The sequence below is a fragment of the Protopterus annectens genome, chromosome 8.part0, assembly GCF_019279795.1.
Source record: "Protopterus annectens isolate FY-2018-M chromosome 8.part0, PAN1.0, whole genome shotgun sequence".
Lineage (NCBI taxonomy): Eukaryota > Metazoa > Chordata > Ceratodontiformes > Protopteridae > Protopterus > Protopterus annectens.
This window is the reverse complement of record NC_056741.1, coordinates 1,335,995,361-1,336,021,660: the sequence shown is the minus strand read 5'-3', so window position 1 is coordinate 1,336,021,660 and position 26,300 is coordinate 1,335,995,361. Positions and strand designations below refer to the sequence as shown.

The 26,300-nt window shown below is 41.9% G+C and overlaps 1 protein-coding gene across 1 annotated transcript in view; it reads left to right on the top strand.

Annotated features, from left to right (window-relative positions):
- Positions 1-26,300, top strand: part of CEP95 (centrosomal protein 95) — a 1,662,476-nt gene that overhangs the window by 657,733 nt on the left and 978,443 nt on the right. The window contains exon 11 of the mRNA XM_044080881.1: positions 8,388-8,529. Coding sequence (XP_043936816.1) covers positions 8,388-8,529 — 142 coding nt within the window. The remainder of the gene's footprint in view (positions 1-8,387; positions 8,530-26,300) is intronic.

The following is a 26,300-nucleotide window of genomic DNA, read 5'->3' as shown; positions in this document are numbered from 1 at the left end:
TACCTCTTTCTCACCCCATTCTGATAGCTTCGCTGGTGGACCCAGTCAAGTCATCTGACCACAGGCAGACCATTTGTTCAGTCTCCCCCTGTCGCCACTGTGAAACACGGATGCCTCTCAGATAGGGTGGGGGGGGGGGCATTATCTAGGGAGAAAAGTCCAAGGCACATGGCAGGAAAACAAGGCTCATTTGTATATTGCAAGCACTTCACAGCTTTCTCCCTCTAGGGATTACTGCGATCCACTCGGGCAATATGTCGTTGGTATGGTACATAAACAAACAAGGAGGGACCAGATCTTATACCCTTTATAAGATCTTATACCCTTTGCAGAGAGGCCCTTCGAGTGTGGGAGTGGGCTGTGTCTTCCCAACATTTGCTGATCGCAATGCACATTCCAGGGGAAAACCAACATGATGGCCGACAGGCTCAGCAGGGCTATTCTGATGCCTCACGAGTGGTCTCTGAATCCACACATTGCAGAACAGATTTTTCGCAGATGGGGTCAGCCTTGCTGCGATTTTTTTGCCACCCCTCTGAATGCCAAATGCAGCAGCTACTTCACATTGATCCCCCCGAAGGGGGAGGCACTCAGAGATGCACTCTATCATGATTGGCCCTCGGGACTTCTCTATGCATTCCCACCTTTTCCCCTGATATCGAAGGTAATTCAGAAAGCAAGTTCCTTGGGAAGCAAAATTATCCTCATTGCTCCTTACTGGCCTCGTCAGATTTGATTCCCCTTCCTCAGACCTCATCTAATGGACGGACCTTGGACTCTGGTCCCAGTGACTTATTTATTGGCACACATGTCAGGGGTGTTCCATCCCCCTCTCCACACCCTCAATTTGACAGCTTGGCTGCTCCAATTCCATCTCTAATCAGGCTTCATGACTTTTCCCCTGATGTACATATTCTGACATCTTCTCACAAACCTTCAACTAGAAAGACTTACGTAAGTGGAAAAGGTTTTCCTTTTGGGCCCGTGAGAGAAACCTCGATCCCTATACTGCTCTCATCTCTGCCATTTTGGAGATTCTTAATCAGTTGTTCCATCAAGGCTCAGCAGCTGCCACTATTAAAGTTCAGTTGGCAGCTATTTCTACCTTTCATTTGGCTAATGATACTAACCTTATGGCGCATAGACTGTGTAGAGCTTTCCTTAAAGGAGCCACATTATTACGCCCTCAGTCATGGATCCTGTGGCACCCTAGGATTTGAATGTTGTACTCTAAAAACTTACTTTGAGTCCTTTTGAACCTTCAGCAATTTGTTCCCTCAAGTTCTTATCATGGAAAACCATATTTTTAGTGGCCATTACATCTGCAAGGAGGGTCTCAGAACTGCAGGCTCTCTCTATTAAGCCCCCTTATTTGGTGTTTCACAGAGATAGGGTTTCCTTACGGACCCAACCCTTCATTTGTTTCTAAGGTCTCTTTGCAGGCCAATGTTAATCAATCCATTGAATTACCTGTTTTCTTCCCTAATTTTTCTGACAAGACAGAGTACAAATTTCATCAGCTTGACGTTCATAGGCAATTGCAATTTTATTTCGATAGAACTAAGAATTTCAGTAGGTCAGACCAATTGTTTATTTCCTTTTCAGATGCAAGGAAAGGTCTACCAGTCTCCTAAACCACATTGTCTTTTTGGATTTCGAGCTGCATTTCATTTATTTATACATCCAGTGACAAAGATCTTCCCTTCAAGGTGAAAGCTCACTCTACCAGATTTGTTTCTACTTTGGTAGCCTTTCAAGCAAAGATTCCAATAGATAACATTTGTGCAGCAGCAACATGGGCTTCACCTCATACATTCATAACTCACTACAAATTGGACGTTGCTTTCAGGTACAGGTCTTCCTTTGGTTCCACAGTGCTCAGGAGCATTTTCCAGTGCGCCACCCAACATAAAGGTGCTAGGGATGCTGTCCCAAGAGTAAGAATGAAGGTGAGATAGGACTACAGAACATAAAGAAGTTATGTACTCACCATGACATTCGATGTTTGTAGTCCATCTCGCCCTTCATTCTTACGAACCTTCCCTCTTGCCCCCTTCTTGAGAACCTGGGGGTATTGTGACTCTTGCCTTACCTCTATGTTGAGACCTTTCTACATGGTTTGTTCTTTGTCTCTGTATATTTACTGTTTGCAGCAAACAAGATCTGGGATAAGTTAGCAGTGCATTGTGGGATATCCCCTTGCCACGAGCCAACCAGAAGATTTTGAGCTAGAGAATTGCCGAGTCGGAGCCGAGGATCCTTTTTCCTGGTGAAGACCAGAGTCTGGTGTAAATGACTGGGCTTTATTTTATTTATTTGCCTTTTATTTGCTAGGAAAGTCTGACTGGGCCCAAAAGTTACCTTTTCAGTGGAGGTCTGGGGAGAAAAGCTACACAATTAGCATGGTTTACAAATTTAACATAAGAAAAAAATCATAACATTTAACATGAAATTAAAACATTAAAATATCATAATGTAACAGGACTAAGATGAGACTGGCATATGAGTTTCTAACAGTATATTATTTGGAAAAATATGCAGTATATGATCATCTGAACATTTTTGCAAGGTTGAATAATACAGTGAATAGTTTAGATATGTATAGAAATATAACAGCCGAAACAGTTTAAAATAAAATATAAAGTAGTGTTAAGGCAAAGCAGGATATAAAGTCAGGGGTGAGAAGAAGAAGAAACAAAAAAGAAAAAGAGTGAGAAGAAGGAATGAGAAAGGTATGAGGAAATTCTATAAGAAGCTGAATATGAGAATAGGTGCAAAAGCAGGTATGCATATGACCTTTACTGGAAGAGTATGGAAAGGGTAACATAGAAGCTAGTAAAAGATTATAATGAAGAAGAGAGGGAAGTTAGAAGGAGATGTATAAGAATGAAGATAGTAGTTCATCCTGGAATGGAGCAGGAACAGATCCAGTTTTTACTTGGATATTCTTTCAAAGAAAATTTGAAAGAAGATAGATTAGCGATGGTTCTAATAGTTAATGTAGGGAGTTCCAAACTTTTGCAACAGAGTAAGAATGAATGCCTTTGGCCAGAGGATCTGGTGAGTTTAAAGATGGTGAAAAGCTCTTTATCATCTGGTCTGAGAGATCTGTTTAGGGTGTAGAGGTTGAGTAATTGACTTAACAGCTGGACAGGTTGATAGTTTGTAGATAATATTATGTGCAATTTCTTAAAAGATGGTTAGGGAGTTCAAGACGTTCGAGGGATTATAATGTTTTACAGTGGTGAGTAAAGGGATTTGCACTAGTGGTAATTTTAGGGATTTTGTTGTAACATTTTTCAAGCTTACTTTTTAGGGAAGACTGTAAATTGGTTAAGATTTGGGCCCCATAAAGTAGAGATGGCAAAAGGTAGGATTTGGGGAGGGAAACTTTAGTAGTGGTATTCAGAAATTTTGCTCCTGTATAGCATGCCAAGTTTCTAGTGGGTTTTCTTAATATTATTTTTGATGTAGAGGTAACTTAAGATGTTCATTAATAATTATACGCAGTAATTAGGTGTGGTGGACCATTTTGATTTTGGTGTTTATATAGTACATCTTGAATACTATTTTATCAAGAGAGAAGGATTTTTGAGTAAAGGGGGAGGAATCTTGGTTTTGTTAGGGTTAAATAAGATTTGAGTTTTGGTAAAGCCAGGTTCCAGTGGAGGTGAATACCTGTTTAGTATTAGGGTGGTTGAGGAGCAGATGATAGTTGAATCATCTACATATTGAACAAGTGTTCTATGACAGGATGAGGTATGTATGGTTATTAATAAAGATGTTACAGTATAGGACCAATAAATGGACCCTTGAGGTACACCTCTAGAAGTGAGTGAGAAGACAAGGTAAGATGGCATTTTGCCACTTGACAGATTGCTTTCTGTTTGTCAGGTAGCTAAAGGACCATTGAATTGAGGGAGATAGACCAAGGGCAAAAAGTTGGTTGAGAAGTACAGAATGAGAGACCATGTCAAATACCTTTTGATAGGTTAAGAAATGTTGCAGATAAAAGTTTACCCAAGTCTCTTGCTTTGTTGACAGTATCTGTGAAGGATAATAGGGCAGTAGATGTGCTTTGGGCTGACTGGATGCCATGCTGGGTGTTGATGATCAGCCTGTTTTGTATGAGGTGCTGCAGAATTTGTTGTTGGATGAATTTTTTTCTAGGATTTTTTTTTTGGGGGGGGGGGGGGGCAAGATGGCTGTTGGAAGAACATTTGTTGTGTATGTGGAATTACCAACCTTGTGCAGAGGGATGATGTGAGACATTTTTGGAATAGTTGATTTGGCAGTGGGATCTACTGATTGGGTAGGCTATGACCTCTGCTACCAGTTTTAGGTATTCAGCGGGAAGATTGTCAGCAGAGGTCGAGCAAGGTTTGAATAGCAGATTTATTATTAGAGTCATAGGAACTGGTTGTTGTGCAGTGGTTCTACTTGTGTCGCTCAATCAGCTCCACCCTGTACAACACAGTTCACCATGAAGTTTTGCCCAATATATTGCATTTTCTGAATCCTTGCCATACTTGCACTTTGGATGTAAAGATGTAATCCATGACCTAACGGTGAAAATTATTGAAAGTGTGTTCTCGTGTGTGTCATATAGACCAAGTCAAATTTTGTTTATAGTAACAGTGGAAGATTTGAATAAGAAAAAAGTGGGACCTTAATTTTCTGTGGCAGGAAAAAATAAATATGCAAACTGAAATGTACTGAAGAGTTTGTAGCTATTAAATTTTCTGTAAATGAAATTTTAGTAGAAAAATAAACAACTCTGGGATGACATTAGGTTCCTTAATAGAAGTAAGTGAACTGTAACTGAAAGTTCTGTAAATATGAAAGTACAGTCACCAAGGATATAACAGTAAAATTTGAAACTTGGTATAATCCTATTAAAGCATTTTTGCACCTCCCGTACCTCTTCTATTTGGTATCCTAATTCTTTCCTTTATTTTTGCCCCCCCCCAACCTTGCCCATTAGTTTTTCTACCTTCATCCAGTTGGACCATTTGTTCTGGCAGTACAAGAACTGGGTGCTATCAGGCTAAGTAAGAACCCTACAGCCCATATTTCTCAGCCCTCCATTCTCCAGTGAGAATTATGTTATAGGTAATGAGCCAGCTTGCTTGTCATGGGTGTAGCTTACTTTCTAACTTTGGGAACACCCCGATCAGTGGCTTCTCTGAGCCAATAGTTGTTGCCACATAAGGGGAAGCATGCCTCCACATACCAGTTTCCCACTGGCTGCATAATCCAAAATACAGTAATGGCAATACAAGTTCGGACAGCTTCTTCTTTCCCCCAGGATAGGCAACTAGCAGTGTCAGCAACTCACCCCCATCAACCCTGGCCAACCCCTACATCAACCCGAACTGCTAATCAGATTCTGATCACCGTGGCATAGTCAAGGCTTTCTCATTCTTTGCCACGGAGATGACTTTTAGTGCACCAATTTTGAGATCCCTGTACCTCACAGTAAAGGTAATATATTACTGTGCAGTACCTTAGTTCCTGACTTGCTTTATAAATTCCATATTCACATTTTGTTTTTACAATGGATGACAGTGTATAGATCAGTCATGATAGAGGCTTTGATCATACATGCAATTCATTCCTTGTATTAGCTTGATTATTTTATGTAGCAGCATTTGTTTTGAGTTTATGGCTCAGGTTTAGAACCTTGGTGAGATGTTTTGTGATCACCTAACACACTTAAGGACCATCTGTTGACTATGGTGAAAGCATCGTTGCCATCTCAGAAACATCATTTAGATGAAATACTGTTTGCCATCAGAGCCTTTTCCAGTTATAGTGCATGTCTTGATCTCCTTTTTACCAGATTATTACGTAAGTCTTCATGTAGAGATTCCTCATACAGATATCGTATAGCATCATTTGGTGCAGGACTCCATAACTAGTCTGAGAATTGGTATTTTGAGGTGCAGTCATACAAGACCAGTTTTGCAGGGTCTGTGCTGTCCACCATTCCTGAGGAGAATTTAGTGAAACAAATTTAACCTCACTTGAAAGGGGTTCAACTTATTTAAAGGAACTGCTAATCCCTTCAGAGGAGCTCAGGTGATGGTGTGCTGCTTGTGGTTACCACATGTGATTTCAAATCTCCAGTCACTCTTCTTTATCCATCAGGCCCCTGCCTCTCGAATGTACTGTCCCATCAGTTGTAGATGAGCCCCCTGTAGTCTGTTTTAAGAGATCCCTTAAATCCTGTGTGTTTACCAAAATATTTCCATTTGCACAATCTTCATGTACCTTCATTTTTGTTTGAAGACCAGACAGTTGGGCTAGTGCAGGACTCTTTTCAGCTACATCTTGGGCCGTAAGGCAGTACGATAAGAATAGCATAAGAACAATAACAGAAAGTCACAGGAACTGCTACTGGATGATAAAGTGAAAACACAGAAGCAACAGAAATAGTGAAAAACAAGCACTTTAAAGCTAAGAATTTTAATTATTAATGTGTATGATGGTTAGCATAATGTGCTAGGTGGCAGAGAAAATTAATTGATTTTGTGGCAGTAGCATAAATTCATCTTTTCAGTACTGTGCAAACTAAACACTGCCCTTATGGGTGGTTATAATGACAATTTCCTAATGGAATGGTAATCAGTATACCTAATAAGGTTGTATGCAACTTTTGTCCTTTAAACTGTAGGTTTAATTTAGTGCCATTCCTTAAGAAAAGTAACCAGTAGTTATGCTATTGTTTGAAAGCAAGTGGCGGCATTTTTAACTTGAGCTTAATTTGTTACAGATGTATTTTATTCTTGTACAGGTTCTATCTATGTCTGTATGCTTATTCAAAATCTTAGTTTGTGTGCTTTATTCCATGGTATGATGCTAGTCTCTTTAATGCTAAACTTTTTTTTTCAGGAGTATCCTTTTGCTTGCCAGTTTTTCCTGTTGTATTTTTAACTTTACAAATTGAGTTTTTAAATTGAATTATTAGCAAGTTATTTTTGTACAGCTGTTGTCATAGCTGTGATTTTTTTTACTGCTGTATTGGGTCCAGTCGGACCATCTTGTCAAAAACAAATCCTATTCTTATGCAAGTCTGTTCTATTAGCCTAGATTGATGGCACTACAGAGTTTGTGGCAGCATAGATATTGCTTGTAAGACTGAAGTATTACAGTTGATATGCCAGTCTCTCATGAAAGGGCACATAGAGTGCAGCAAAAAGGATGACTGTTACAGATTCTTTCTCTTCATTCTGGTCTGTTTAGATAGGGGGACCAGCCTTGGCACAATGGGAATCTTGGAGACAGCATGTTTGCACACAGAATTTTTTCATTGCAGGGGCTAGCACAACCACTTAAACTGATATAGACTTGGATAGGCCTTAGATTACAGGAGGAGAGGTAGCTGGATGTGGAAAAATGGTTTACATGCTATGAGGACACAGGTTTTCTGTCCCACAGCAAGGATGCAAGATAATGATCAAATGTTCTTTGCAAAAGACAGCTTACAACTTGTAATTCTTAAAACTATTTTAATAATTTTGGAGCCAACTCCAAGTCTTAGAGGGCTAAAGCTCTTGACTGCTGTGCAGGTGACCTAGTATCGATTAACAGCACAAGTACCTGTAGAAGTTGAGGATGATGGAAGTGAGCAGTTACCTGACACCCAGCAAGAGCAGTAGCTTTTCAACCCAGTGGAGCCCAAGCCTATACTTTCTGAGTGCATTCACACTCATAACCTGAGGAGAAATGAACATGCCAAGGCAAACTTTTCATGAGACAGCAATAGTAGAGTTTAAAAGAGCTGCTGGGGTGTTCTCCCAAGAGGACAGTATAGGCCACTCCACAGGACAAGGAAGCTTGTCCTTTGTCTACCACCTGACTTTTGTCAGGGAGTAGAGAGCCAGTTGGAATTCCCAGGCATGAGCAAGTGAGCTGTAGGGCTCTCAGCTAGCCTAAGAATGCCCATCGCCTGTCCTGTCCTGGAATGAGTGGGCCTATGGAGTGCAAGTAGATTAGTCATGAGGCGAAGAGTTTTCATAACTTTGTGCCAAAACCTTCAGTATAACAGATACTGTGCAGCTTCATTTACTGCACTTGGAGGTACATTCACATTCCTCACAGAGGATAATAGCCTCACAATGTCTAATACATTGGTGATCAGGGAGATTAAATTATTCAGATGAAAAATGGAGATATTTAACTGAATTGTATTCTAATTCTTGAATGATTCCAGATTCCTTGAAGCTGCATTTGAGAGTTTGGACTGTGTAAGTTTAATTGATTTACCCCTGGACTTCTAAGAGAAGTCATTATAAATATTATTTTTCATTTATGCTTTAATAATCAGGCACCCTGAAGTAGTTTATGCATTCTCATATTAACTGGTTTTATTTTTCTTTCCCTAGTGAGAGTAGATATCAAACAGATCCATCCACATCAATTATAACCGAGCCTCTGTCTCGTCGAAGTATGAGAAATAAACTGTCCGAACAGGAGTTGCATGACATGGCTGAAAGGCTGTCCAGAAAGCTAAATGAATTAGATTCAGTAAGTACCTACTCTGAAAGTGATCACTACATTTAATACTTTAAAATTCATAAATTGAACTAAGTACCTGATGTATCGACATTATGGGAATAATTTGTATTCTGAATGAAGGCTGGATATTTATATTTCTTTAGTATTGATTCATAAGTGCACCAAGCAGAATTTCTCATTTACAGATCGTAAGGTAGAACAATGCACGCAAGTCTATGGAGCAGATAACTAGAAGTACAGGATTTCTAGTAAACTATCCAATGTGTTTGTTCATGTAGTTTTGTGTGCATGTATGCAGGTGTGTGTATGTATATGTGGGTGGATGCATGTCATTTCATCTGAAAGACAGAATATCTAAACAGAAATGATTCAACAGAATTGTACAAACGCACTTCATCTACACTAACATAACTTAAACAATAAACAGGGAAAAAAAGTTTTTTTTCAGTGGGTGGCAAGACTCCCTGCAACCTCCATGTGGGGTGCTTTGTCCACCACATCCCCTAAGTGACATATAACAACTGCATGGTGACACTACAATGGGAGAAAGGAAAAAACTTTGTACACCACACCCCTTAACTGATATATAACAACTGCATGGTGACATTCCAGTGAGAGAAATGGAAAAACACCAGAATTACACAATCATCTTGCACAATGAAGCGCAATGTTAGGAATAAAACTGCAATATTATAAATCTCTAGGAAAACACTTACCAGTTATCAAAAAAATCGTACATTGTCCTTATTATCAGAGTTAAAACTGGTGAAATGTACTGAAGGATGTCATTGCATCAACTGTAATTAGATCACTTTTTTCAACCACTTGTGATTAGGTAGTGATAGATAAGACTACTTGAATTACACCTGTGTGCGTGTTTGTGTGTGTGCGCAATATATATTTAAAGAGTATCAGACCTTGAAAAAAGTTGCCTTTGATCAGGCATGGGTTTGTGTACGCAGGCTCTCCTGAGGGTTCAAAGTATTTGAACAAGAGAGACAAATGCAGACACATCATTATCAAAAATATGCTACCCATTATTTATGTACTCTAGCTCTTCAAGCAAACCTTATAACCAGGTATCCTCAGATTAATCACAATAAACCATATATAAGGTATCTGCATGTGTTACTTATTATGCAGTCTAGCAGTGTTGGATTCTATATCAAGTGGCAGCATCATGCTGTGTTACAGCTGTATTCCTTCAGTTCTTGCAGTGCACATCATCTCATTGAATCTATCCTCAGTCCTATGACTGTGCCATGACTTAGATAGATAAAGCTCTGAGTATGGCCTAAGTGACCCAGGTTCAATTAGCAGCTCAGATTCTGAGATGCTGGCTGGGAAGGGCTGACAGTTACATGGGTATTCCCAATGCTGATGTCTGCTAAAGAATAGGGATGTTGCTGTGAAGGGGTGTAGTCCAAGGAAGAGAAGGGTAATGGACGTGGCTGAGTTGCTGCTGAGGCAGGGTAATGCACTTTGCATCCCCATTGCCTTCCCATCTATTGGATGCAGCCATGGAATCAGAAGGGGGGAGTGATGGGGTAGATCATTAAGTAATAACCCCCCCCAGCTAAAGGTGATGGTAATATCCACAGGATGCTCTTAGGTTCCACACCACCCCCAACTTCCATTACAGAAGTCCAGGGGAAAAAAAAAAGAACCTGGTAGATCTGACAATGGACATGGGTCTTTGTTTAGACACCATAGGATCAAGCAGGGGGGCTAAAAAAAAGTCTACCTTTAGTCCTCATGAGTGCAGGCTGAATTTATAAGTCATCCACAAAATGATCATACACTTTGACACTAGATCTCGACCTCATGCCTCACCATTAAATTGTCATATTCCAAAATTTGTCTGTAAGTACCTGTGCAGGATACCCTTCTTAGACACATTTTTTGTATCTGCTGGATTAGATACTGCCTATATTTTTACCTGCCACCACCGCAGACACGCATGCATGCACACAGTCTTAATTTTCCTATGTGTGAGGAAGGTGACAACAGGACAAAGCCAGCTTGAGCCTGGTTGCCATACTATGGCCAAAATAATTCTGGTTCTTCTTGCTCAAGGAGTTGAGCAGCAGAGGTCCCAGGGTCTTCTCCTTATCTTGCAATTTTCTATCCCAGCAACAGGGGCCCATGCACACCCAAACCTAAAGCACTCACGCTTTGCTGCATGAAAGAACACTGATCCCACAGTACAACTGGTTTCTTCTAGTAGTCTAGTAGTAGTAATCCAATGGTTAGGAAATTTTTCCTTTGTAGGTGGACACATTTTCATCCTGGTGTAAATCTATTAATATCTTGCAAACCTCATTCTCCCTTTCTAATCTTTTTGAGATGAGAATTTCCTGTGCATCTATAAAGATACATGTGTTTCTGTTTTACCATGTATACCATTAGAACTGCCTCTGGTCCTACTGTACATTGTGTGAAGCAAATTTTAAGGGGAATCTTATATTTGAGGTCACCAAAGAAACCTCCCCCCTCCTCTTCTCCTTGAGATCCAATGTTTCTCTTAGAAGAGCTGACTCTGACCTCTTTTGATTAAACTGTTTCTACAGCTTTGAACTCTGTTGCTTTGAAAGTTGTTTTAGTAGCCATCATCTCAGCCAGAAAAAACAAAATCAGAATTCCAAACCCTTCTGTGTAGAGCACCTTGCCTGGTCTTTCACACTTTCACAAGGTTAATGATAGCTGTTAGGACCAGTCCCTCTGTTATACTTAAAGTGGTATCAGAGGTAGTACTTAAAGACCGTCCAGGCACCAGTTTTATTTACAGTCCCACTGCACGGATTTGAAGGGGGGACTTGATACGTTCAATATGTATGGACAGGACTAAGGATTTTAAACAGTGACTCCTTTCAGTTTTCATGCTAATAAACAAGATAAATCTTATTTTGAATATGTCCTTGTCCATATGGCTGGTAGATTGCATTGCCTTTTGTAATGACCACCACAGTAAATTGTTACAAGACAGATTAGAGTACACACCACAAGGACAGCAGCTATCACTGCAAACATTTTTTCAGGAACATCTCAACAGAAAACATTTGTAAGGCTGACATGTGGACCTCTAGTCATACGTTTTCTAGGTAGGGCCAGCTAACATCTTCTCCAGATGCCAGTCAGACTTTGCTACTGAATTCCTACAGGGCTTAAGTACCCCTACACCCTAAGTATTTGGTTAGGGTTAAATTTTATATTACTACTTTCCTGTATGTGATGAAGCCATTCTGAAACAGGGACTCTTACAGTGAGCATAATACAGTCATGTAAGCATGTTTATTATAGCCATGAATATTTGAATAATTTCCCTGCTGCAGTATGCATTCCTTCCTTCCATCCTCCTGTTTGTTTATGGTTCTGAGGGAGGAGAATTCATTTTTCCCTTCTGTAAGGCTCCCACCTATGCATCTCAGATTTGTCCTGTGGGTGGGAGAGAATTTCTAGCCCACTTGCAGCATATTGTTGGCCCTGCAGCAAGGCATAATCCTTTGTCAAGAATCATGGTGCAGAAATTCTTAATCTGTAGCCAACTAGTGACATTGAGGGATAAAGCCTGAACAGTGACCTAGGTGACTTGAGTTCAGTTTGCAGCTCTCTCGCTTGACAGCAAAGGCAGAAGTTCAGAGAGATCCCACTAGAATAGTGGGAAGGAAGACAGAGAAAGTATGACTGCCATTCAGGCCCACGTTGGAGATGTGCTCAAGTCTCACTCCCTCTTGTCTCACCAGCTCAGCAATGACAAAAGCATGTAAAGGGAGGAGACTTTGTGCTGTAGAAAATCCTGTATGCTAAATGTAACAACTGCTTGGTCAAATCCTTTTCCAGTCTTGGTGATTGGCACTTTGCTTCCCAGAAGAACCTGCATGTGTGGATTATGGCACCCCTTGAGAAGGGGGCCTCCTCAAATAGTGAGACAATCCCAGCATGTGTTACACCAGGGCAATGCCAGATTTGGGGGAACTAAGAGGTGGAACAATTTGTGGCAATCCATGGAGGTCACTGAAGTCAGTACTGGCAAGCAGAGAGAAAAATCATCTCTGAGCATCTAATGAAGAGTTGTTTTGGGTAAATATCCAGCTTCCAGTGACAAAATAAAAAGTATAATTCCATAGATGTAACAACTAAACTAAAAAACAAACACAAAAGAAGCAGTAGTACCGCAACAATGTTTAATGCCCACAGATAAGTGCTTTTGTCCATGTAAAATTAAAATGGACTTCTTTAATTTTACATGGATGAAAACGCTTATCTGTGGACGTTAAATGTTGTTGCGGTACTACTGCTTCTTTTGTATTTGTTTTTTAGTTTAGTTGTTTGTTTTTCACATATTTGGTTAATTCCATAGATGTACTAGGACTGAGTTAAAAGTGGAGTGGCTGAAAAACATTACACTGAGAAGATGGTCCAGGCAAAAAATTATCTGCAAAAAGAGAAATTCAGTCATCTTTGCTCTGCAGTGAATGGTCAAAAGTTGTACGGAATGTTTAATTTTCAAAGCCAACAAAATAAAATCTTCCAGTCAACTGATTAGACTGATGCTTGAGAGGATACATAAATTACATCTGGAAAAGTGCCAAGAGAGAGCAGGAGATAAAATGTATTGGTCCGGAATGTTGACTCGCATAGAACACGTATTGCAGAGTTGTGCAGTATGCAGTGCATGCCATAACAACTTGCTGAAAGTGAAGTTCCTAGCATAGCCAGTTCCTGTAAGACCATGAAGCTGAATGGCCTCAGATGTATTTTATTTCAAAGAAGCTGTGCATCTTATATGGGTTGATTATTTCAAGTACCTTGAAAAAATTAAACCGGCAGACCCAATTGCAAGTGGGATTTCTGTGTTAAAAGTGTTATGTTTTAGCGACAGGAACATCTGATGATGTATCTGGCAATGGCTTGCAGTGCAAGAATCAAGAATTCAGATGATTTATGAATCAACAGACGTTCAGGCAAGTTAAGATATATTTCTCAGACTTTTCACAATCGGTGAACATGTAAAGAGATGTATGCATTGAAAAGTCTCATGCGAAATATTGCATTATTAATATGCAGAAGGCTGATAAAACAAATTATGTTAGCTATACAACAAATGCATGAAAATCAGTACAAAGTAAAGGAAATATTAGAGAAAAATTAAGAGAGGAAGAAATGCTACTGTGATACATATTACAAGGGATCACTAGTTCAGCAAGTTGGAAAAAAATCATGGGAATGTTTTCCGAAGATGAAGTAATTAATTGATCAGGCATCCTAAGATCCTGTGCTTTTGGTGGCGAAGTCTAAAAGATGTATAGAATTACAGAAATTTGTTCACTACAAATAACACTGAAGTATGTAGAGGATGCACAACTAAAACTGATGCAACCAATACTGTTGCTGAAAAAAAAAAAACAGCACAAGAAGTGCTGTAGTTAAGAAAAGCTCAGAAGGGGACTATGAAACTGTGGCTGTCTCTCCAAGAAAAGCAGGAGTGCAGCAAGAACCGTCCCAAAAGGCATGTCATACATCCAACAGTATTATCAAGTGTTCCAGATTTGATAGACAATTGTAGAAACTAGACAGGTATATGGATAGCTCAAGATATTAAAATGATACTAAAAACTAAAAAGCTACAGTTATTAAAATGCATTTTGAATATGTACAGAAAGATTTTATGTTGATATAAAAAGGCAGTGGCATGCTTGGTACAAATTTAAGATGAATTTAAAATCACAAATGTAATATAATCCATGCTGACTCCAAGGTGGACTGTCATGCTGCATCCTCTAGAGAGTTCAACTGATTAAATGCTTCATAAAGTCCTGCATCCTTAGGCTCTGCCTTTTTGTACTATCTTGATAAACATCCATGTGCCAGCGGTATTACAGAACTGAGTGCCATTATTTCAGGTCTGTAGACTGCCTCTAATTGGTGATGCTTTGCATGTTACTCCAACTCTTTCTCCTCACCGCTGTTTTTGCCTAATGGATCTAGCTGGGCTTGATGGTTTCCTGAAAGTCCACTTTGGTACCCACTTTATTTGGGCTGCAGGTTCCTTACACCTCTTGGAGGCCCATAGTAGCTTAGGCTGTCCCTTAAGGATCCTAGGTGGTTCCTAATATTGGCTCCTGGTGATAGGACAGGATCATAGCCTGATGATGATTGACTGCTTTTGCAAGGTCCTACTTTTAAAGAAGAAACATCTTTGAGTTACTACTTATGACAGAGGCAGTCATACATTTATATAAATGAAAACAAGCCATATTGACATATTTTTAGTTGCAAACATTATACATCACTTATCTCTGCAGTCATTTTCAGTACAACATTACATACCTCACACAATTCCTGCCTTCTCTCCTTCAGAATATTATTCTGCATGTATTGTTCCCTCACTTCCCATTTTTTCCCATGTAATTTGTTCCTACCCCTTTTCTAAAGATCCCACTTCCTGTTCTTTTAACTTTGTTACTACATTCATTACTTCTAGTACAGCCGGTTTAGACTTTTTTTTGCATTTCCTAGTAATTGCTTTTTTTGGCAGCCACCAGAGTTAAACTCTGCAAGGCTTTATTATGTCTAGGCAATTCGGATTTTGTATCACAGCTCAAAAAATCCTTTCCTTAGTTACACCAGTTTGTCACCAATTATTTCTGACAGAGTAGTCTGCAGGGAATTTTTGAAGTCTGCCAAATCATTACACACTAAAAAAATATTTTCACAGTTACCTCTTTCTTCCCCATCACACCTCCAACATTTGCAGTCTGCCTGAGGAAAAATTCTTGAGTCTCCTTGGGGTGTATAAATACCTATGCAAACACTTCCAAGCAAATATCCCAAATTTTCTAGACTTTGTTGCATATTTGGGAGCCATATGTATATCCTCCCATTGTTTCTTTGTGAATTGCTTATCCAGTCTCTCTTCCAAATCCCTTCTAACCTCATCAGATAGATTTCTATAGTTATCATGCAGTATTTCATGTGCCCTACAGATTATCTTTTTTTTTAACAGCAACTTTTCTTCTAGATTTTACTAAAAAATTCACCAGTGCTGGACATTCACTTAGGATCCCCCTATTTTTTCTCTTTGTCTATACTCTAATATCAATCCATAATAGGGAAGGCAATCTCTAATTTGCAGTCCAAGTAAATTATTGGCCTTTTCCCATGCTGTTACCTTTTCTAACCATTTGCTCCTAATACCTTGGTTCCTTTGCCAGTTTTCTCCAGTAAGTTCCAGCCCTCTCTTGCCTGTTCTCTGTACCCCTAATTGCAGGCATCCGTATTGGCAGAAACTCCTTTCTCCATTCCTGTGTTGGCTTAGTTCTTAGAATACTTTCTACTACTTTGTGAATAGAATATTTTCTCTTTTTTTAATTTCTTCAAGTGTTTTGGGTTTCTAATACCATGACAGGAATGGACTCCATTCCTAAGTGAAAGTACGATTAAAGTTCATGAAGTTAGTATTGTTTTAATCTCGGATGTCAGCCAGAAGTGTTCTTTGCAGCTCCCGCAATGTGCCCAGTAATGACGACTCCTGCAGTTCGTACAGAGTTGAATGTATTGGTAACATATCTAAATATGATTGCAGATTGTTTTTCATAAGACCCATTGCTCCTACTACTGTTGGAGCTGTCTGGGTATCTTTCATCCACATTGCTCTCATTTCTCCCTGCAAATCCTGATATTTTATGACTTTGTCTCTCTGTATGCAAGACATTCGAGTCACTGGGTGTAGCAATTTTAATGATCAATGCTACTTTTGTCTTCTTTTTATGGACCACTATATCTGGTTTTCTTACATCTATCTTTTGAACTGTTGATAATGGGTGATCCATTGAGATGTAGACTTCATCATTTTCTGTGATGCTTTGTGGCTCATGTTTCCAGTGTTTGTCAGCCACTTCAACACCATAATGTTTGCACAATCCCCAGTACAATAGTCTTGCCACATTATTATGCCTTTCAGTATACAGTCCTTCTGCCATTAGTATGTCACAACCATCAACAAGGTGTGCGACTGTTTCCAATTCTGTTTTATAAAACCTACATTTGTCTGTTTTTCCCACATGTTTAATGAACTTTGTAAACCAACATGTACGTAGCCCACTATCGTGGGCCACCAGTATTAACCTTTCATCTTTTGGTGTGAATTTGCCTGTCTTTAACCATTTCTGCATTTGATGCCTTCTCATCTGATCCTTCCTCTTATATTCTTTCTTTTGTTTTTTGGCACATTCAGTTTCTGCCTGAATGTTTTATCTACTTCTGGACTGATTTCCATTTTTAATTGACGCTGGTATGCTTCTGCTAGACTAAGCAGGGAAGCCATCTTAGATTTTATTAAAAAAACTTTCAGAATGTTTGGGTCTTTTGAGGTCAGCAGATATGGGTGCAGTCCCACGATTGCAGATCTATACATGTAATCAGTTTCAAGGAGGCCCATACCTCCTTCAGAATGCAATTGCTTGCATTGCCCTGCTAATAAAATCCCTCTTTTGAATGCTTTCTGTGCATCAAGACCCATCAACAACAGCTGCATTTTCTTGCATTCTGCTTCCCTCTGGATCATTGTTATTCTCTTAGTGTTGTCAAGTGTTTGACTCCCTTCCACAAAACCACATTGATCCATATCTGTCAATGCTGGCATCACCTTTGCCATTCTTTTAGCCATTATAAACATAAAGACTTTATAGTCATGGTTTATAATTGAAATGAACCTATATGAAGCTGGATCTGATGAGTCTTCACCATCTTTAGGTATTACAGTCACCACCACTTTCTTCCAGGATGTTGGTGCTTTTTCACATTTTAAAATCATGTTAAACAAAACCTTCCAGATCTTCACTTTCTTCCCGCCTAGCTTCCAAACTTACACCAGAGTACCTTATATTCCTAGAGACTGTCTTTTAAATTTTTCTCTCTCCTCCTCCTATCCTGTTGGTAATTGAGCTTCATCTGCCTATAACCTTGGCATATTTATTTCTTATATGAACAGTTCCATTTGTACTTTTTCTTCCCATATTTCTGCTTTATACAGACTTTCATAACATTTCTGAAATATTTCTAATATCTCTACTGGATCTCTGATTATTTTCTTTGTTATAGGCTCCCTAAGCTTGACAACAAACCTTTCTACTTTACCTGAGCCATTTTGCTAAATTTCTATTTCGTTATCTTGCATTTTTATTAAGTTATTATTGGGGCGTAATCTGAAATAGTTATCGGATGCGTATCAGAACTTTAAATGCACATGCTCCTGTGAAATATAATATCTGAAGTAGGAAGACTTCATTCGTCTGCAACCTGTGGGTATCGGATCCGATCTCGGATCCGAGCCGGCAATTCAAAAGCTTAGGCTCCGAGCTCCTAGCTCCTCCCTCTTACCCATAACCCCTTGCCAAGCCCTGACTGACCTCAGATTTCGTTTGCCGCTTTTCAAGAAGCAACGGAATTCTTGAGCTCCTGGCGTGGTTTTGAGATAAGTAGTTTTCTGACAGGAAAATTGTTTAAATTCTCCTTTTTTGTTACAAATATAGTTAGTGTTGTGTGTGGTTAAGGCTTTCCCTCCCTCTTTAGTTAATTTTTCTCGGGTTTTCGTAGTTTGTTTGTGTGTGTGTGTGTTTAGGCCTTAGGTGTTATGTCTGAAGCCCCTAAGGCTGTCTTTTCGAAATACGAGTGTGGCCATAAGCTGTCCCCAGCAGATGGCCACACTCGGTCGCATCTTGGGGTTGAACACCTGTCTTCTGGTTATAACATTTGTGCAGGATTCGACCCGCGGGTGTAAAGGGAACGGAGGCCGAAGTTAATGCTGGCAGGTCTTTTACCCCAGATACTGCTTCGCCTCTGCTCTCCAGTCAGCAACTTGTTGCTGTGAGTTCTCCCCTCCGGCTGGGACTCAACCTCCCTTAAAAATGCCGGAGGAAGGATTCTAGTAGGGAGAGACAGAAGGAGAGGCACAGGGAGAAGCACCACAAGAGGAGGCGAAGCTTCCAGCTCGGCTCCTCCATCTAAGCGGGCTTCCCTGTGCCTTCTAGCCTTCCTCCTCCTCGGCTCCACTCCCTCGGTTCTCTCCTGGACCCGAGGAGGAGGAGGCTAGCCCTTCCAGGAGGTCACCGAGGCGGTTCTCTAGGTCCGCTTTGGTGGCCTCCTCTAGATCGACTTTTCGATGAGCGAAGCTGATATGGACGGATGATGAGGAAATTCATCCAGGCCCAAATGCAAATGGGAGTGCTCCTAGCCCCCAACCGGGAGGGCTTGACCCCTTTTTCACCCCGTAGCTCCTTCTCCGACCCATACCACGGGTTCGGAGCTTTCGGCGCCGTGCAGATTTGGATCCGGGGTGGGTCGGATCCGATTGGTCGGCGCACCTCGGATCCGTCCCATCCCTTGAGTGCTTGGTGCCGGACCCGACCTCTCGGAGCCGAGGGCCGAGCCTCGGATCCGAGGGAGCTGGTGTGTCTTCGGCTCCTTCCAGGTCGGAGCACACTGGTCTCTCGGATCCGACGGTTTCGGCTCCGACTCCGGTCCGTACGTCGGATCCGGGTGGGGGTCGGCTCTCGGGGCTTAGGGTAGCTGGCTCCCCTCGGCTTTCAGCGTTATGGAAAGGGCACTGTCGAGGACATCCGGACCCCGGTCCCTGCCACGGCTCCATCCCGCACTCCATTGCAGTTGGGCCAGGCCCCCACCAGCCGGTCCCAGGGACAGCCCGCCTCGATGTCCCAAGTGGTTCCCTTGGAACATCCATCTGCTGAAGAGTACTCCTCGGACAGCCCCGATGAAGTACCTCGGGCGCAAGTGCAAGAGGAGGCACATGGACTCCCCTGAGTCCGTCACTGAAGACACGGACTTGGATGAAGGGAAGGCTCCCTAGGTCACCCCCTGAGGGCGTCTCATTTGGAGACATCATGGAGATGTTAAGGATCAGGGGGGGGTGGTCTGCCCCCAAGGCTTCTTCGGACGAGTCTGTGTTCTTGGAGGCATTCGAGCCGGGCCCTTCTACCTCTTGGGTGTCCCCTCCTGCTGACCTCCTGGTAGATCTTATATCTATCAGGGCGTGGAAGGATCCGGACACCATTGAGCCTATCCCAAAACGCCCGGACCGCATTCTTTCTCCTCCATCAGACCGCACCCACTGGAGTAAGGGTCCCCCAGTAAATGCCATGATGATGGCTGCAGCCACGAAGAGGGAATTGGCCCAGGAGAGTCCCTCCGTCCATCCTCCGGGCAAGGAGTCCCGTTCGATGGATCGAATTGGGAAGCGAGTGTTTAGTTCAGCGACCTTCTCCTTGAGAGCGCTGAACTACATGGCACGTCATTAGGATGCAGCGAGATCTGATTAAAGAGTACGCTGCATCTCCCCCGGAGTCCATCTCGGGTGAGGATAAGCAGGTTTATTCCACCCGAATGGCCACTCTCAGATCTGTATCCAATACATCTATGCGGCTGCTGTCTCATGCTACTGAGGGAGCCGCTAGAGCCAGCGGAGCAGGCCTTGTCATGAGGCGACAGGCCTGGCTCCGCCATTGTGATTTTGCTGAGCCCTTTAAGGCGACCTTCGCGAATGCCCCTTTCGATGGTTCTGCCTTATTTGGCAAGACTGTTCACGAGACACTTGTCCAGAGCGAAAAGGACGGGAAGACGCTGTCTGCCGTCGGAGTCCGCTTCTCAGCTCCCCAGAGGTCCTTCTCTAAGAACCAAAAGGGACAGAAGAAGATGTGGTTCCGAAGTCGCAGCAGTCCCAACCTGCTCCGGATAACCAGTCCTTCCGTGGCAGAGGAGGACGGGAGGTCGTCGTGCCAGAGGCAGGGGCTCCTGGCAATTTTGGGTCCAGAGAACCCTTCTCTGAGAGACCCACGCAGCAGCCCTGAAGGGTTGCCCGGCTGTCCGTCTCTGGAGGCAGTCGGGGCGGTTCGATGCACCTGACTTCTTGGGAGTCCATAACAACAGACAGTTGGGTGCTTGACTCATATCCAGAGGATATTCAATACCCTAATCAAGTTCCCCAATTCTCGCACCCTCCCAGGTGTTCCACCCGGCCAAAGGGAGGCGGCAGCTCGAAATCGAGCAGCTGCTAGAAAAGAGCCATCCAGCGCGTCCCCAGATCAAGCCGGATTAGGGTTTTACTCCAGGTTCTTTTTGGTGCCAAAGAAGACGGGGGACTTAAGACCAATTTTAGACCTTTCCCTGTTGAACCTGTCAGTAACCAAGCAAAAGTTCCGGATGGTCACCCTGCAATCTATACTCCCCCTTTTGAGGGAGAACGACTGGATGTGTTCCATAGACCTCAAGGATGCGTACTACCACATTCGGATGGACAGGCGATCCAGGAGGTTTCTTGCTTCCGGCTGGGAGCCAGTCACTATCAACTCAGGGTCCTCCCCTTTGGTCTCACCTCAGCCGCCAGGGTGTTTACCAAGGTGTTAGCGGTGGTAGCGGCCCACCTGAGGCTCCAGGGATTACAGGTCTTTCCGTACCTGGACGACTGGCTCCTGACTGCATCATCAAGGCATCTTCTGTGCTCAGCCAGGGATTACTTCCTTCAACTAGCACCAAGGCTGGGCATAACGATCAACTGGGAGAAATCTTTCCTGAATCCAACTCAAATTATAGATTTCATAGGAGGAAGACTAGACACCAGATCAATGCGAGCCTTCCTCACCCCAGACCGTATCGTCAGCCTGAGGTGTCATGTGACAGCAATCCTTCAACCGTCACCAACTGCAGCTTCGGTCCTGAGGGCCCTAGGTTCTATGGCGGCAGCTATCCTGCTTCTAATTCATGCCCGCTTACACATGCGGGTTCTTCAATGGACCCTTCAAGTTCAGTGGTCTCCTCTTTGTTCGTCTCTAACGCTCCGATTGCGGTCAGCAGGCGTGCAGGGACTCCCTTCTGTGGTGGCTTCTTTCTCCGGGCCCCTAGCAGGAAGACCCTTTTGCGCTGCATTTCCCGAGCCACAGTGACCACGGACGCTTCTTGCCTCGGGTGGGGGCATTCTGCGGGAAAGATTGTCCAAGGCACGTGGAATCCCACAGAGACATCATTGCATATAAATGTCCTGGAAATGAGGCCGGTGCTCCTAGCGTTGCAAGCACTTCACCACGTTCTTCCTACAGGGACTATTGCGATTCAGACAGACAACATGTCCGTAGTCTGGTATATCAACAAGCAGGGAGGAACCAGGTCTTATCCCCTTTGTCGAGAGGCCATGAGAGTCTGGGAATGGGCAATTTCCACCAAACGCTTTCTGATAGCAACGCACATTCCGGGAAAGTCCAACATCCTTGCGGACAAGCTCAGTCGCACCATCCTTTCTCCACACGAGTGGTCCCTAAACCTTCAAGTAGCGAAGAAGATTTTTGCCGTTTGGGGCAACCCTGTTGCGATCTTTTGCTTCTCCCTCAAGCGCCAAATGCGACAATTTCTTCGCTCTACTTCCCCACCAGGGGAGTTCGAGGATGCTCTGGTGCATGCTTGGCCTCGGTCTCCTTTATGCCTACCCTCCACTTCCTCTGATGCAGAGGTTTCTGCAGAAAGCCAACAGTTTGGGGAGCAGAATGATTCTCATTGCCCCATTCTGGCCTCGACAACCTTGGTTCCCCTTCGTATGGTCTCACAAAATCAATCCACCATGGATTCTGGATCCAATTTGGATCTCATCTCTCACCCTCTGGGAATGCCAGTTCCCAATCTGCGGACCCTGAAGTTGACAGCTTGGCTGCTCCAATTCCAACCTTAATTAGGACTCCCGGTATCTCTTCACCGGTCAAAGCAATTTTGGTGGCTGCTCATAAACCTTCTACCAGACAGGTTTATCGGAGTAAATGGAAGAGGTTCTCTATATGGGCAGGGCAGAGAACGGTGGATCCATTTTCAGCACCTATCTCTGCGGTGCTAGAATTTCTAACAGACCTCTTTCATCAAGGGGCCAGTTCTTCCACGATTAAAGTACAATTGGCGGCTATATCGCATTATCACATTGGACAGGACACAGCTCCCCTTATGACAGCGAAATTATGCAAATCCTTTCTCAAGGGAGTTTTTTTATTAAGACCTCCAGTCAAGGAGGTTGTACCGCCTTGGGATTTGTCTTTAGTCCTGCAGGCCCTTACTGCTCCTCCCTTGAGCCTGCAGCTTCTGCTGATTTAAAATTCCTTTCCTGGAAGACTGTCTTTCTGGTAGCTATCACTTCAGCCAGAAGGGTGTCTGAGCTTCAGGCTCTTTGTGTCAAACCGCCTTACCTTTCTTTCTTCCCTGATAGGGTGTGCCTCAGGACCAATCCATCTTTTCTTCCGAAGGTCTCTTCTGAATCCAATATTAACCAGTCAATCAATTTGCCTGTCTTTTTCCCAAGTATTCAAACAAAGGGGAATACAAATTGCATTCATTGGATGTTCATAGACAATTACGTTTTATATTAACAGGACAGCTGGCCACAGGAAATCAGATCAGCTGTTCGTCTCCTTTGCTAAATTTGCTCTGGGTAAAGCAGTGTCTAAAGTCACTCTGTCTAAATGGATTGCTAATTGCATATTGCAGGCATATGACACTTCAGGCAGACCTGCTCCTCAGAGGGTTACGGCTCATTCTACTAGGGCAGTTTCTCGTCAGCCGCCTTTAAGTCCCGTGTTTCGTTGGATGATATCTGCGGCAGCTACTTGGGCCTCGCCTCATACTTTTATTTCTCATTACAAGGTGGATGTTGTTTCTAGAGGAAGAGCATCCTTTGGCTCAGCGGTGCTCCGGAACATCCTTCCATGATGGCCGCCCAAGATTCAGGTAGCTAGGGACTCTGTCCCACAGGTTGCAGACGAATGAAGTCTTCCTACTTCAGATTTAGAAGTTATGTACTCACCATAACGTTCCATCTGAGTAGGTGACTTCATTCGGATGCAACCATCCCCCCCTCCATCCCCCTGACCTTTATAGAGCGAGTATTTATGCTGTTTTAGTATACTGTGGTCAGTATTTGAGGCAAACTCAATCTGAGGTCAGTCAGGGCTTGGCAAGGGGTTATGGGTAAGAGGGAGGAGCTAGGAGCTCGGAGCCTAAGCTTTTGAATTGCCGGCTCGGATCCGAGATCGGATCCGATACCCACAGGTTGCATCCGAATGAAGTCACCTACTCAGATGGAACGTTATGGTGAGTACATAACTTCTAATTCTGTCTTGCCTAGCCAAATTTTTGTATGTTGGGGAATATGTAAATTCTGTCAGAACTCCTGTTACTGAATTCACATTTTACTTTCCAAATATTTTCTTCAATTTCTTCAAAAATCTACCCTCTTTTGTTATATTTTCCTTTCTAGGCCACCCAAGTATATCCTCACTGTTGCAAATCAAACTTCAGACCCCACCTATAAGTAATATTCCCTCCTGAAAACTGATTTTCTCCCAGAATTTTCTTTAGCTGCATTATAGCAGTATTAGGTGGAATATAAATACATGCTACCATAATCCTCCTTCCTTGCTAGTAGAGACCCTTAATATGACAAATCTACCATTATTATCCCCCTCCCTCTTCTGTCACTTTTGGAGCTCCTCTCGCAATTAATACAAGTACTCTCCTTTTCCTTTGTCCTGGACATTCCACTGATTAACCATCCTGAAATCCTTTCTTTATCAAATTCACATGCTCAGTTCTTTTCAAATGTGTCTTATCTGGGATAGCTATTTGCACTCTGCATTTTTCAATACAGTTCACTACTCTTTTTTTTTTTTTTTTTTTTTTTTTTTTTTTTGTATGTATCTATGAGACCATTTACATTTAAAGATAATAATGAAAGTGTTGTCGGTATGATAAGTTATTATTCCCACCTGTTATGTACAACAGATTTTTTTAAATGTCTAGTTTTGGCTCTTGTGTTAAATGCATGCACAAATGTTTGGTAGGTTAATCTTTTATACAGTTATTTCTTGTCATATCCATTCGAACCTATGTCACATCTTACAAGACTTTTTGTTTTAAAGAAAACCTTCAAACAAAAAACAAACCGAAGACATCATCTCCTAGCCGTTGAAAGAATGTCTTGTTTTTATTACTCTTATCAACCTGTTTCAGTGGAAACAAGAGAACCAGACACACAGTTGCCTTCCACTACCATATTGTCATGTTGCCCTGTGAATAACTATTTGCCAAGACTTTTCATTATATTCATTGATCTTGTATTTATTTGCTTCCCTTTAAAACTTACTAGATGAAGCCATAGTCATTCCACTATGCAAAAGTAAGAAAAAGCATTTCAGTTTTCCTTGTATCATGTTGTTTTGTCTAGGCTTTCTTCTCATTTCATAAAACTGAACAAGGAGAAAGAAAGGAGGAGGAAAAACAGGGGCACCTGTTTACTTTACTATCCCTATTACACACAAAATAACTGAAAAAGCTTTACTTTTTAGCCTGCAGTATCTGCTATTTATTATAAAAATACCATCAAGAACAAACATTTGTTTTACTTACAGTTACCACTTTTCTTCCTCTTCCCCTCTGCTTAATGTTCTTCCAGATGTTAATGACATGAAGTAGGGAATGTGCTATGAAGTCCCCTATAAGTTTAACAAAGTCAAAGTCCAATGTTTCCATGTTTTCTTGTGCCGTCATATTTCACAAACATAATTGATGTTTTGTAATCCCACATTTATTCATTAATTTCTGAGTTACTGGTTTTCTTCCTGTTGATCACCATCTCCCAAATCCAATCTCGGTTTCATTTCCAATATACTCCTGGTTCTTCTAGTCAACTCCTGTGCTTTTTTTCTGCCTCACAAACATTTTCCATTAGAAAATTGAAAAAAGGTTTCACTAGCATAGTCTCTCTATGAGCATTTATTATCAGAGAAATTAGAAGCAGAATCCCTTTCTTTTTGGTAGCACACTTTTTGTTGGACAAAATTTATATTTCTTCCTTAGCACGTCTCCATCAAAAAATGACTTTGACCCACCAGGAAAAAATATTCTGGCTACAGTAACTTGAATCTCACACCTTCTTCTCAACATCCCTGATAGCTGGAATAAATTTACTCCTGTTCTGCCTGGTGTATAGTAAGTAATTATTTTCTGCAATCTGCTTTGTCCAACTTTTAGTACTTTGTCCTCCTCCCACTGTTTAGTCAGAATCAGTTCTTTGAGCTGGTAGGATTGCATATTTATTATTAAAGGTCTTTGCTGCTTTCATGTAGCTTCTTTAGTTTCTTCCCACATAACCATAGCAGCCATATCAGAATTCCTTTTAATCCGTACTCCATTTTGTCATGTCCCCGTATTATGGGTATTGCTGAACCAATTCATGTGTGAGTACATAGTTTATAGCTGTAGCCTTTGCTTTATTTTCATTAATTCTATATACCAAAAAGAAATGAAACTCTCACAATATTCCTCAACACAAAGATGTCCTTTTCTGCTTTTATCAGATGCAAAATAATATCTGCAAATAAAGCTGAATTTTCTGCGTTGCTATGCTAATTGTATCATTGAATTTGAGTTCCTTATTTTCTTTGACAATGGCTCTAAATGTTATGCAGATAACAAAGGGAAAAGGAGACACCCCTGCCTGGTTCCTCTGTTTAGACACAACTTATCAGAGAGGAACCCTCCCACCTGAATTTTTGCCTCTGGTCCCTCGTATATCCTACTTGATTAACCTTGTTGTATCAGAGAGTGCTTGCCCTATTCATAAAATACAAGCTTACTCTGTCAAATGCTTTCTCTGAATCAAAACTAGGACCCCTTCTGTTCAGCATATACTTCTCAGAGGTGCATGCAAGCAGAGGAGGACTATGGCTGACCAAGTT